This window comes from Tursiops truncatus, chromosome 10 (genome assembly GCF_011762595.2).
Source record: "Tursiops truncatus isolate mTurTru1 chromosome 10, mTurTru1.mat.Y, whole genome shotgun sequence".
Lineage (NCBI taxonomy): Eukaryota > Metazoa > Chordata > Mammalia > Artiodactyla > Delphinidae > Tursiops > Tursiops truncatus.
This window is the reverse complement of record NC_047043.1, coordinates 62,860,670-62,874,856: the sequence shown is the minus strand read 5'-3', so window position 1 is coordinate 62,874,856 and position 14,187 is coordinate 62,860,670. Positions and strand designations below refer to the sequence as shown.

The 14,187-nt window shown below is 37.9% G+C and overlaps 1 protein-coding gene across 4 annotated transcripts in view; it reads left to right on the top strand.

Moving 5' to 3' along the window:
* The window catches only part of SMARCC1 (SWI/SNF related BAF chromatin remodeling complex subunit C1), a 181,464-nt gene that overhangs the window by 123,783 nt on the left and 43,494 nt on the right, over nt 1-14,187 (top strand). For all 4 annotated transcript variants that reach the window (XM_073811103.1, XM_073811102.1, XM_019946825.2 and 1 more), the window contains 2 exons: nt 12,997-13,052; nt 13,771-13,885. In XM_073811103.1, the coding sequence (XP_073667204.1) occupies nt 12,997-13,052; nt 13,771-13,885 (171 nt within the window). The remainder of the gene's footprint in view (nt 1-12,996; nt 13,053-13,770; nt 13,886-14,187) is intronic.

The following is a 14,187-nucleotide window of genomic DNA, read 5'->3' as shown; positions in this document are numbered from 1 at the left end:
GTACCCTCCATTTGTATTTCCTAGCCTCAAGTATTGGTTTTATTTTATTTATTTATTTTTGCTACTGAGTAGATTTACTGTCTGTATCTTAATTCTGGTTTAGAGGAATTTGAAAGATTAAGTTCATTGATGCTTTTTCCTTATAATTGACTATGCTTTTAGGGAAATTGAATCACAAATAGAACGTTCAGAGAAGATTCTTCTATATCAGTGAGTGGATTAACACCTTATCGAATACAGGACTCCAAGGAGTGTATCTTGAATAATTTGTCACAGCTCTGTGTAGAAGAACCCAACTCATTACTCCTAGTTTTCAAGAAGGTTAAGAACTAGTCTGGAGTCCATCAGGAGATTAAGAAGAGCATCCTGATAATAATAATGTTGAAAAGGTCACTTTCTAGGAACATAAAGCCCAGAAGTGACTGTTACAATTCTTGCCTCAGATACTATTCACAGCATATAAATAGCCTCATTCTTCTCACCCTGAGGATTCCCGTGACATCTTTAAAATCTGGCAGTTCTAAAACACCAGTGTGTGAAAACATGCTAGGCTAGTGAACCTCAGGAAAAAGTGGATCAGTATTTGATCTTTGACTACGTCATGTGGAGTGGGCTTCTCTCTTCTCTTTGTCACTGTTTTATTTGAAGGGCTCTTTCAGATCTATTTCAAGAAGCATTGAAATAGAAATTCAGACTTCTGAGCAGCTCACAATAGGACATTTAACCTCTAAGGACTAGCTAGGATTGAAGTGACTTGCCTAATGAATCATATTTATTAGATGGTAGGATAAGAATTTTTAGGAAGAAATTGGCTTCCCTTATGTAATACAATTGTCTACCTTTGGTGACTTTTTTTTTTTTTTTTTTTTTGGTCAAATCAGGTATAACTATATCAGTTATTTGATGTAGCTCTCTTGCTGTGGGGCAGTTATGTAAGACACACGAAATACCCTCTAATAATTGAGGCTATTTTTTGTGATGAGTTACATATACATGGAAAAATAATTCAGTGTTGGAGGATTGGAGATAGAATGAAGTATATAGTATTAATTGTTCAAGGAGGACTGTAGATAGGAAGTGCTGTAAGAATGAACACAATGGGACTTGTAATTTTAGGCTAAAGAAGACTTCACAAAGAAAGTAGGATTTGAGCTGAATGTTAAAAAAAGAGGTTTAGAATGTCACTGATTGGAACAAGTACAGTATCCAATTCTGTAGAACGATGTGAACAAAGGCACAGAGATGGAAGTGGAAGGTTGTTCAAATGGCAGGAAGTTAACTAGGTTGGCCACAATACATAGTTCAAATAAGGATGTAGAAAGAGAGCAGCTTACAGAGGTAGGTTGGAGCTAGGTTATAGAGAGTTTGATACAAGGCTCACGAGCCTCGTTAGACTGTATATTGCCAGCTTTATGGAACGTTTGAACTTTAATACAGTGAATGACATGATTAGTCTCCCAGAAGTGTTGAATGAGTTCCTATCATTCCCTCCTTCCCTAGGAAGACAAAAATTATTGGACTCACATTTCTAAAATGTTTTGGTCTCAGGACTTCTTTGACTTTTTAAAAATATTAAGGAACCCAAAATGCTTCTTCAGTTTATTTGGATTATATCTGTTGACATTTACTATATTAAAAATTGATAGTGGGCGGGCTTCCCAGGTGGCACACTGGTTAAGAATCTGCCTGCCAGTGCAGGGCACATGGGTTCCATCCCTGGCCCGGGAAGATCCCACATGCCGCGAAGGAGCCAAGCCTGTGTGCCACAACTACTGAGGCTGCGCTCTAGAGCCTGTGAGCCACAGCTACTGAAGCCCACGCGCCTAGAACCCATGCTCTGCAACAGGAGAAGCCACCGCAGTGAGAAGCATGCGCACTGCAACGAAGAGTAGCCCCCGCTCACTGCAACTAGGGAAAGCCTGTGTGCACAGCAATGAAGACCTAACACAGCCAAATATAAAAAAACCAAACAAATAAATAAATAATTTTAAAAAAAGTTAAAAAATTGGTACTGGGAAACTTTTAAAAAATAATACATAGGTGCACGTTTCTATAGCTGACTTCATCATGCAGCCTCTGGAAAGCCATACGCCACACTTGTGCGAGATGAGAGTGAAAAGGCAAGTATCTTTGTGTTGCTATGAAAATAGTTTTGACCTTGGGAACCCTCAGGGTACCTAGACCACACTTTGTGAATCACTGAATTAAATAATCACCCTGTCCTTGAAGAATATTTATGGTGGGGGAGGGGATATCATTATAAAAAAGAAATACAGCTATAGGTAGAGGCATATGTGGAGGAAACACGATTATTTATGCTTGGGTCAGTTAGGGAAGGCTGCACCAAGGACATGACCTTTTAAACAATAATGAAAAAGGAAGAAGGAATGAACATAGGTGGCATATTTTGAAAATAGTACAAAGAAGTCTGTGGGGAGCAGGTACTGTGGCCAAGGGCAGCTTTGTAGGTTTGCAGCTGATTTTGAAGGGCTTTTACCTTGTAGACTTTGAGAAGATTCCAGAGAGTAGAAGTAACGTGGTTCTGTCTGTTTTAGGAAGTAACTGCTGGCAGTTTACAGATGATGTGTAGGAAATGGAGAGTATTCTCACCAAATAATCATAATTCTTTCTAAAAAGCATCATTACTTATTCATAACATACTTTATTAAAGGCAGGTATTTTGCAAGCATTTAATTCTCTCCTCAAAGCTAACTTTTCCAGTTCCCTCAACTCTTTAGGGAATGGTTTCTCTCTCTCGCTCCTCATTTTGGTTTTGGTAACCATATTATTACTAGACTGAAAAGCACACTGCATTGCAGAAGCTAGGAGAAAGGGGTGGTGACTAGAAACCAACCAGTCTGGTGGATGAGACCATTTTCTATTTGTAGTCTCTGAAGACATTGTTATCATGGATGCTAGATAATTTGCTTCTCACCCTTGGTTGAGGTTCATTCAAAAGTTTAGGAGGTATAGTAGTTATCTATTGCTGCATAACAAATTACCACAAAATTAGTGGCTTAAAACAAGATATATTTATTATCTCATAGTTTCTGTGAGTCAGAAGTCTATGCACAGCCTAACTTGTCCTCTGCTTAGGATCTCAAAAGGCTACAATCAAGGTGGCTGGACTACATTCTCATCTGTTGAAGAATCCACCTCCAAGGTCACTCCTGTTCTCAGAATTCATTTACTTCCAGTTGTAGAACGGAAAGCCTCAATTTCTTGCTGGCTGTCAGCTGGAAGCTTCCCTCAGCTCCTAGGGCCACCCAGGGTTCTTTGCCATTTAGGCTCCCCCAGCATGGCAGCTTACTTCATCAAGCCAGCAAGGAGAGTCTCCAGAGCAAGTAACAGCACAGAGTCTTATATAAACTAACATCCTGTCACCTTTGCTGTATTCTGTTGTGGCTAGAAACAAATCACAGATGCTACTCACACTCAAGAGAAGGGGTTCATACAAGGACATGAAAACCTTGAGGCAGGGATCGTATGAGGCCACCTTCGTGTCTCACCACCAGTGTCCCTCAATTTCCAACATTAAAGTTGAGACCTTGAGAGTCTGACAGTATCTCCAGAGTATCTTTGTTCATAAGCAGGACTATCATATTAGCATGAATTTTCTATCACAGAGGTTAGCAAACTTTTTCTATAAAGGGCCAAATGGTAAAAACTTTAGGCTTTTGCAGACCACACGGCCTCTGTCACAGCTACTCAGTTCTGCCTTTGTGGTGCAAAAGCATCCATAGACAATACTTAAATAAATGAGCTCGGCTGTGTTGTGATAAAATTTTATTTACAAAAGCAGCCATCGTTTGCTGACCCCTTGTCGATCAGATTGGTCAGGTATCGCTGACCCATTAGTAACATTTTAAGAGAATGGGACATGGGCAGGTCATTTTATAAAACTAACTGGTCCTTTACAGAAAAGATCACATAGGGAGGGTAAGTCAGATAACAAACCGGATTGGGAAGGATCTTTGACAGTCCAGGGAAGAATGAGAGCCCTTTGTTTTCCCTGAAGCAGTGCCAAAGGCCATGAAAAGGGCTCATGTTAATAGAGAGATAGGGCCTGGGTCCAGCCAACTGAACTTTCTGATAATATTAATAATTGTCATTGAGCACTCACTATGAGCCAGACAGTTATTGCATTTTACATGAAATAATTAATTTAATCCTTAGCACTACCCTTGTGAAGGAAATAATAATTATTCTCCTTTTGTACATAAGCAAACGGAAGCCGCTGTCAACTAAGGAGCTTGCCCAGGGTCACTTGAGCTGGTAAATTGTGGGGACAGGATTCGTACTTAGTCTGTATCCCGAACTCATCCTATTTTTCTAGAGCAGGGGTTAGCAAATTTTGGTTCTTGGGCCAAATCCAAGTTGCCGACTATTTTTATTTAGCCCACAATATATGAGAATGGATTTTACATTTTTAAATGTTTGGATAAAACCAAAAGAATAGTATTTTGTGAAATGCAAAAATATATAACATTTAGATTTCAGTGTCCATGAAGTTTTTTTTTTTTTCATGAAGTTTTATTGGAACTCAGCCACACCCATTCATTTCCAAGCGGCTTTTGTGCCTGATTTTGTGCTACTATGGCAGAGTTGAGTAGATGCAACTAGGACTGTGGGGCCTGCAAAGCTGAAAAGAGTTACTATCTCACCCTTTACAGAAAATGTTTACCAACCCGTTCTACAGCCTAAAGAGCTAATTGTAAACTGTGATGTTGGTATTTTCCCCTGGCTGACAAGGCATTAATTACCTGGTGAGAGGATTTTTTTTTGTTTTGCTTTCTCTTTCTTTTTGTCTTTGGCATGTGGCTCACTAGTTTATGTTATGTGTTTCTTATTTAAGTTGTGAATTTCATTTATTGGCACCAACAAGGTGACATTAAGGGAGGGGACTTCCCTGGTGGCACAGTGGTTAAGACTCCACGCTCCCATTGCAGGGGTCCCGGGTTCGATCCATGGTCAGGGAACTAGATGCCGTATGCCACAGTTAAGGAGCCCACCTGCCGCAACTAAGACCCGGTGCAACCATATAAATAATAAATAAATATTAAAAAAATATGACATTAAGGGATATGTGAGCGGCTGCAACCTCTTCAGGGTTTACAGTTCTAATCAGAATTCACACCAAAGACAAGCACGCGTGCGCACGCCCTCTCTCCTTCCCTCCCTCTCTTTCTCTCTCTGTCTCTCCCCAAGAATATGTCTGATAGCAGCTTTAAAAAAATGTTGATAGAAGACACTTTACATACTCTTCCATGTAGCATCTTGAGAAATACACAACTCATAATTAAACTGTTAATAGACATCTCCTTAAAAGTCTGAGATTTTCCCCCTTACAGAGGGTCTGTCTCTAACTGCACCATCATTATATGAATAGATATTAATATTATGTAACTCTTCATCTTGGAATCATAGCTAATTAAAGAGTTGATATCAAATTTGGCTTGCCTTACAATAGAGAGTGTTATCTTTTTAGAATGCAGAGCTGTAGATTGTGGTTAGTTATTTCAAATGTAGATTATTTTTATTAAAAAAAATACTGCATTTCTCCCACATAATACTTATTCAGTGTGTAATTGTTGACTCAGCAAAGGTGGCCTAATGCATATTCAATTAAGAGTAACTTGTGAGGGGAGATCAGCTCAGTGCTTTGTGACCACTTAGAGGGGTGGGATAGGGAGGGTGGGAGGGAGGAGATATGGGGATATATGTATATGTATAGCTGATTCACTTTGTAATAAAGCAGAAACTAACACACCATTGTAAAGCAATGATTTATGATTGCTGTATGATTCTCAAAAAAAAAAAATAACTTGTGAGGTTTGGGGGCTTAAAAAAACTCCATCTGCATTTGGGTTTTTTGTTCAAGTCATTTTATTGTTATATTTTAATGTGTCTTAAGGCATGTTACATATTTCATCTGAACTAATTAGAATATTACCAGTAATTTCTCTCTGTTTCCCTCTTACCTCATCTTTGTACCTTCCCACTCCCAGCCCTAAGAATCCTGAATTTTTTAATATTGTTCAACTATGTTTTAAGCAATTTTTAAAAAATATTTATTTTATTTATTTATTTTTTGGCTGTGTTGGGTCTTTGTTGCTGCGTGCGGGCTTTCTTTAGTTGCTGCGAGCAGGGGCTACTCTTCGTTGCAGTGCGCGGGCTTCTCATTGCGGTGGCTTCTCTTGTTGCGGAGCACGGGCTCTAGGCACATGAGCTCAGTAGTTGTGGCACGTGGACTCAGTAGTTGTGGCATGTGGGCTCAGTAGTTGTGGCTCACGGGCTCAGTAGTTGTGGCTCGCAGGCTTTAGAACGCAGGCTAAGTAGCTGTGGTGCGCGGGCTTAGTTGCTCTGCGGCATGTGGGATCTTCCTGGACCAGGGCTCGAACCCGTGTCCCCTGCATTGGCAGGTGGATTCTTAACCACTGTGCCACCAGGGAAGCCCATAAGCAATTTTTAATCACAAAGATGTACTTAATATATGTTGGTTATAATTTTGTTTGTTTTTAAGCTTTAGAAAGTATGATAGATTTATACTTCTAAAACTTTTATTTTTAACTCGGTATTATATTTTCAGTATTTTTTCGTGAAGTTGCATTATCCATGTAACCATAGTTAATTTATTTCCACTGCTGTAAGATATTCTGGTATGTGATTATAACTCATTTTAATTATCCCTTCTCTTATTGTTGAACAGACAGTTTGGGTTGTTTCCTGTTTTTCTGTTTCAAACATGCATGTACATACAATCTTGTACATGCCTCACAGTGTACACATATAGGGTTTTGCTTAGATGCAGTGCAACTTGAAGTGTGGACCAGTTGCCACACTGAGTTAAGAAATATGCATCACTAAGCTCTCTTTAATTCGGTTGTCAATTTTTCATGAAGTAAATTTATTAATAAAGGAAAGGAGAAAAGAGCATTGAACACTTTGGAACGTTGAACCTTGAACATGAGCAGCACTGTTTTAGGAAACTCCAAGTTTTTTCCCAAAGTTGACCAGTAACACTTGATCCAACACCTTCCTAGTGTTAGACTCTGCTGATGTAGCAGGTGTAAAATGATGTTCTTTTATAGTTTTAAATTACATTTCTCTTACAACTAATTTGAGTATCTTAAATTTACTGGTCATATGTCATTCTGTAAAATAACTGTTCTTGTCTTTTACTTACTTTTCTATAGTATTTATGTTTTTCTTTATAAATCTGATGTACTAGTCTTCTAGTTGCTGTGCTGCATGTGTTTTCTCTTATTACTTGTTCTTTTTGTCATCTCAATGAAAAGTCGTCCTTGATTTTAATAGAGTTTTGTCTTCTGTTTTATGGTTGGCACTTTTTGTGTTGTGATTAGGAGATGATTCAAGTTTTTTTTTAATGTGTCTTTATCTAGAATTGATTTTTGTTAGCATATCGAAACGCAGTTGATTTTGCATGTTAATTTTATAGGTAACTGCCTTGTAACGCTGTCATTATTTCTAATAACTTTTCTGCAGATTCTTCTAGGTATATAGTTTTATTCTCTGCAAATCATAAGTATTTTCTTCTTTCCTTTCCAGTCCTCTTTTAATTTCTTTTTCTTTATTGACTACCTAGACCAAGACTTCTGTGGCAGTATCAAAGGAAAGTAGTAATACTGGTATCCATGTCTTGCTCTTGATTTTAAAGGGGATACTACAGGCATCTCTCCATGAAGAATGACATTTATTGTAGGATTATCAGTAACAATCTTTGGAGGGCACAGGAACTTTCCTTTTAGCCCTTGTAATGAAAGCTAGCTTGTCATGAAAGATACTGAGTTTTATTACTTTTTATGTGTGTGAGCAAATAAGTTGATGGACATATTAATGTTATATCACTCTTCTGTTACTGTCATATTATTTTGTCATAATGTATTGCCTTTTTTATATACTACTGTTTTCTGTCTTTAGATATTTTGTTTAGGAGTTTTTCATTTGTGATTATGAATGAGATTTAGTCTAGTGTCCTCTAATATTCCTTATCTGTTGTCCGTATCTGATTTGTGAATCAAGGTTATACTGACCTCATAGAATGAGTTAGAAGGTATTCCCTTTTCTCTGTTCTCTGGAAAAGTTTATGAAGATTATAATCATCTTTTCCCTAAAAGTTTGGTAGAGGGCTTCCCTGGTGGCACAGTGGTTAAGAACCTGCCTGCCAACGCAGGGAACATGGGTTTGAGCCCTGGTCCAGGAAGATCCCACATGCCGCGGAGTAACTAAGCCCGTGAGCCACAACTACTGAGCCTGTGCTCTAGAGCCTGTGAGCCACAACTGCTGAAGCCCGCACGCCTAGAGCCCATGCACAGCAACGAAGAGTAGCCCCTGCTCACTGTAACTAGAGAAAGCTGCGCGCAGCAACGAAGACCCAATGCAGCCAAAAATAAATAACTAAATTTATTTTTTAAAAAAATAGAATTCCCCAGTAAAAACATCTGAACCTGTGGTGTTTTTGTTTTTTTAAAACTATTTCAGTTTTTCTGTTAGTATACTTCTTTTTCTTCCCAAATCTGTTTAGTAAATAAATTTTCTAATAATTTGTTCATTTAATCTAATTTTTCTATTTTATTTGGCCTAAAGTTTTTCAGAAGTTTGTCACTTACACTTTTTTATTAAATATAGTTGATTTACAATATTATATTAGTTTCAGATGTACAACATAGTGATTCAATATTTTTATAGCTTACACTACATTTATTATAAAATATTGGCTGTATTCCTTGTACTATAAAATATGTCCTTGTTGCTTATTTATTTTATACCTAATAGTTTGTACCTCTTAATCCCTTACCCTTGTCTTGCCGCTCTCCCCTTCCCTCTCCTCACTGGTAACCACTAATTTATTCTCTATATCTGTGAGTCTTTCTGTTTTGTTATGTTAGTTTGTTTTATTTTTTATATTCCTCATATAAGTGATAACATAGAGTAGTTGTCTTTCTCTGTCTGATTTATTTCACTAAGCATAGTACCCTCCAAGTCCATCCATGTTGTTGCACGTGGCAAAATTTCATTGTTTTTTATGGCTGAGTAATATTCCTCTGTGTGTGTGTGTGTGTGTATTCCACATCTTCTTTATCCATTCATCCTTTGGTGTATACTTAGGTTGTGTCCATATCTTGGCCACTGTTAAGTAACTGCTGCTACAAACATTGGGTTGTTTATATCTTTTTGAATTAGTGTCTTCATTTCTTTGAATATATACCCAGGAGTGGAATTGCTAGATCATATGGAAGTTTTATTTTTAGTTTTTTGAGGAACCTCCATACTGTTTTTCCATAATGGCTGCACTGATTTACATTCCCGCCAACTGTGTACTACGGTTCTCTTTTCTCCACATCCTTGCCAGCATGTGTTGTTTGTGGTCTTTTTGTCGAGAGCCATTTTGAAAGGTGTGAGGTGATACCTCATTAGGGTTTTGATTTGCATTTCTCTGATGATTAGCAACTTTGAGCATCTTTTCGTGTGCCTATTGGACATCTGTGTGTCTTCTTTGGGAAATGTTTATTCAGGTTTTCTGCCCATTTTCTAATTGGATTTTTTTTTATATTGAGTAGTATGAGCTGTTTATATATTTTGGATATTAACCCTTTATCAGTCATATTATTTGCAAATATTTTTGCCTCTTCAGTAGGTTGTTGTCAACTTCCTTTTTGACCTTTACTTTTTTTTTTTTTTTTTGCGGTATGCGGGCCTCTCACCGCTGCGGCCTCTCGCTCCGGACGCGCAGGCTCAGCGACCATGGCTCACGGGCCCAGCCGCTCCGCGGCACGCGGGATCCTCCCGGACCGGGGCACGAACCCGTGTCCCCTACATCAGCAGGCGGACTCTCAACCACTGCGCCACCAGGGAAGCCCAGACCTTTGCTTTTTTATCAATAGTTATGGCCTTTCTTCCATTCCTAATATTATTAATTTGTGCCTTTCATCTCTTTTCTTGATCTGTCACGGAAGAGATATAGGATTCTGTTATATATTTAAACTCTTATTTTTAAAATTTCTTTAATTTTTTTTTTTACTCTTGTAATTTTTTTCTCCCTACCTCCTATATTCTGTTTTTCTTTTCTATTTTCTTAAAAAAGATGTACAGCTTGTAGACTTTGAACCTTTATTTCTTTTCTAATGTAAAAATAAGAAGGCTTATTTCACATTTACATTTCCTCCTAAGTGCTGTTTTTACTGATTCTCAAAATTATATTTCCAAGCACAGAGAAATTTTTTTTTTTTTTTTTTTTTTTCCGGTACGCGGGCCCCTCACTGCTGTGGCCTCTCCGGTTGCGGAGCACAGGCTCCGGACGCGCAGGCCCAGCGGCCGTGGCTCATGGGCCCAGCCGCTCCGCGGCATGTGGGATCTTCCCAGACCGGGGCGCGAACCCGCGTCCCCTGCATCGGCAGGCGGACTCTCAACCACTGCGCCACCAGGGAAGCCCGAGAAATTTATATTTTAAACTTCTAATTTCATTGCATTGTGGTGAGAGAACTTAGTTTGTATACCATTGACTTTTTGAAATTTGTGAAAACTAGCTTTATGGCTTAATATGTGATCAGTTTTCTTTGTTTTAGAATGGATTAAACTTTTTATTGATTTGTGTGTGTGTGTGTGTGCGCGCGCGCTGGAAGATGTGATCAGTATTTTTTAATGTTCCATGTAAGCTTGAAATTAATGTGTATATATTCTCTAATTGTTAGGTGTAGAATTCTACATGTATATGTTAGAACCATCCACTGTATGTCTTAAATTGAGACAAGTCTGTTCACATTCCCTACTATGATGTACATTTTCATTTTGCCATTCGGTCAGTTTTTACTTTATATAGTTTGACACTCTTATTAGGTTCCTAAAAGTATAAAAAATTAACAATTTTTTGGTGAATTAAACCTTTTTCATCATTATGTTTTACCGTCTACTTCTAATAATACTCTATTCTTAATGCCTTTATTGACTTACAGTACCACAAAAAGGCTACCGCCATTCCTTGGATTAGGTTTTGCCTGGCATATCTTTTTCCATGTTTCCATATTCCCCATTGTCCCGTTCTATATATGGATCATTTCTTTAGATATGTTTTACAGTTTTGTAATTCTCTCTTCACCTGGTTTAATCTGTTTACCCTGACTTCATTTCTAGGAAATATCTTTATCTTTTGGGGTTTTGTTTTTTTAAATTTCTGATCATCTGTAATACTCTCATGTTGATGGGAGATCTTTATGATTCTCTACATATTACATCCATGGCTACACTAGATTGAGGGTCTGACAGATCTCATATTGGCGGTCCTCAGGTTCTGAATCTGTTGATTAATGTTTCTGTTCAGTCTTAGTGGCTTTCTTTCTTGATGTTTGCTCTTTGTTGAGATTATTACTCTGATGTCTTTTTGGCTAAAATTGGAATTGGAAAAACTGTCTGCAGAGGATGCTTCTGCTGCTTTTTCAGGTAGCCAGGGGTTGCCACTGGCTTGAGATCACATTGGCCATCCTTGTGGCTGGCTCTCTGTGCAGGAATCCTAGTCTTCCTTTCCTGCCCTGCAGCTGGCTAGTCCATGGGCTCAACTTCCTGATGGTGAGGTATTAGAAGCAAATATGTCTAGGCAACCATTCCCTTTCAAATTCCCAAATAATCAGAACCTGGTCCCACTACTTCCACACTCTGGTCCCACTTCTGGTTCTGTAGGCCTTGGGCATTTTGGGGAAGGTGGTGATCTTTAAAAGCTCTTCTACCTGATATGAGATTCATGATGTCTTAAAATATCATGTCCTTTGGAGCTCCTATTCAGCCGTAATTCTGGAAGCAAGAAGATCCTATTATATTCTTAAGAATTGGAAAAATAGAGATTTTTCTATTTAGTAACTTTAACACTGTTAGTTTTAAACATCATTGTTTAATATGTTTAAATATTCTCATTGAGTATAAATGCTATTAGCCTTATAATTTATGAGGACAATATAAAAATTTAAGCTATAGGATATTTGAATGTTTTTATTTAAAACCACAGCAAACCCTCATTATGTTTGAAACATTTGTTTATGTATAAAGTTCTAAAACCAGAAGTATTTATCTGATTGTATCATGTTTTTGTTTTTAAGTCTTTGTTAACTTTTTATCTACAGGATGTATTTAAGGCCTCCTTAGCACAACATTCAGTTCTCTTCATTATACAGCCCCTGTCGGCATTATCTCCCTCTTTTTGATCTCTGTCTCTTTTCTAGTCTCACCACAACTTAAATTTCCCCTACTCCCTTGAGTTTTTTGCCTCCTTTCCTTGAAATGTCCTTCTCTATACAAGTACTACCACTGCCCCCGCCCCCCACCCCCCAGCCATGTCTGCCTCAAAAATTCTCACGCAATTATCCTTCCCTGACTGAGATAGCCATACCCTCTGTGCTTCCCACAGCGTCTCATCTGTACGCAAACACAGTGGGCTTGTTGGCTTATGTCCTCCCCAGCCAGAGTGTGATGCTCTTGAGGTTCAGTGAATCTCTAGCTCTGCACTGTTTCTCTAGTATCTGACTGACTCAAAATATATAACTTGTTAAGTATCTTTAAAAGTAAATTATTTTTATTTTTGCCTTTTTTTACTTAAAAGGTGTTTTTGAACTTTAATTCTTATGCATACAGAAAAATGAAAACCCTCAGTGGGCAGTTCAGTGCATTTTCACAAATTAAACACAGTCATGTAGGCGGCCCCAAGATCAAGAAACAGATCATTACCAGCACCCAAAGCCACTCTTGAACCCACCCCTTTCCTGGTTAACCACTGTCCTGATTTCTAACACCGCGGATTACATTCATCTATTTTTGAACTTTAAATTAGTACAATCATAAAGTATGTGTTATTTTATGTCAACCTTATGGTTGTGAGATTTGTCCGTATTACTGTGTGTAGTGGTATTTCAGACACTTTCACAGCTTTATAATAGCTTTTACTTTTCCCCCACATTGTACTACTACTTGTTTTTATTGCTTTGCTTGTAGAAGGAGCTGAAGAGGAAAAAATGGAAACAGATACTGATGGTCAGCAGCCTGAAAAGGTAAAAAATCAGTCTGTCTGAATTCTCTCACAACAGGCAAGCCAGAGAGCACTACCTTTCTCATCATAACAGTTTGGGTTTATTTTGATCTTTTGGGTCCTTCTCAGAGGACTATAAGTGATTCTATCAGCCATTTCGGCTTTGCTGGTTTAAGTTTTTGTTGAATATAGTTCTTTGTTCTTTGCTGAATATAGTTCTATAGTTTCTATAGTTCTATAGTTTCTATATAGTTTTGTATAGTTCTATATAGTTTTCTATAGTTTCTATAGTTCTTTGCTGAATATAGTTCTCTGTGCTATACAGTAGGACCTTGTTTAAACAGTACTGTGCATTTTAAATGCTCTTAGTCCTTCTAGCCAGCTAACCATTTATTTATTTGTTTGTTTGTTTAGTTATCTAGTATTTAACCAGTAAATAATGAAAATGAGTCCCACTGACATTCCTTTGGACACTGTATCCCTAGCCTTATAGCAGAGAGGGTGGGGAATTTGTGCTTTGGAGACTTAAAGTCTCGTGAGCACTCAGGAGTTGAGAGTAGTGAAAGGTATTTCTCTGAATTTATTTATTTCTTTTCCAGTTTTTCTCTCCAAGACCTTTCTGAACCTAGTCCATTTCTTACCAAAAATAGTGGAACCTTTTGTTATTCTAAGATAATATCACTTGTAAAAGGATAATTTTTTTTCTCATTCTCTGTCCTCTTCTTTTGTAACCCTTTCAGGCAGAAAACAAAGGGGAGAATGAAATGGATGAAGGTGATAAAGCTCAAGATGGAGAAAATGAAAAAAATAGTGAGAAAGAACAGGATAGTGAAGTTAGTGAAGATACCAAATCAGGTAATTTGAGGAAACTCTTTGGACTTTATTATGTAAACCAGTAAAAGCACTGGAGAAGTGTAGGCAGTTAAATTGTGTAGAAATATTCCCTCATTTATTATGTGTTTCTTAACATAACAGTAAATATGCATTTGAGTTTTATTTTGCACTTAGGTACCAGTGCTGATGCTAGTGGCTACATTGTTTTCAGTGATATATAGACAAACAAGTTGTTCAGCTGTGACTGAAATCACCACACACACCTGCCATTTTATTTCCAGTCCATTGCTGGTGTGTCCCATCCTGCCTGACTTGAAAGACTT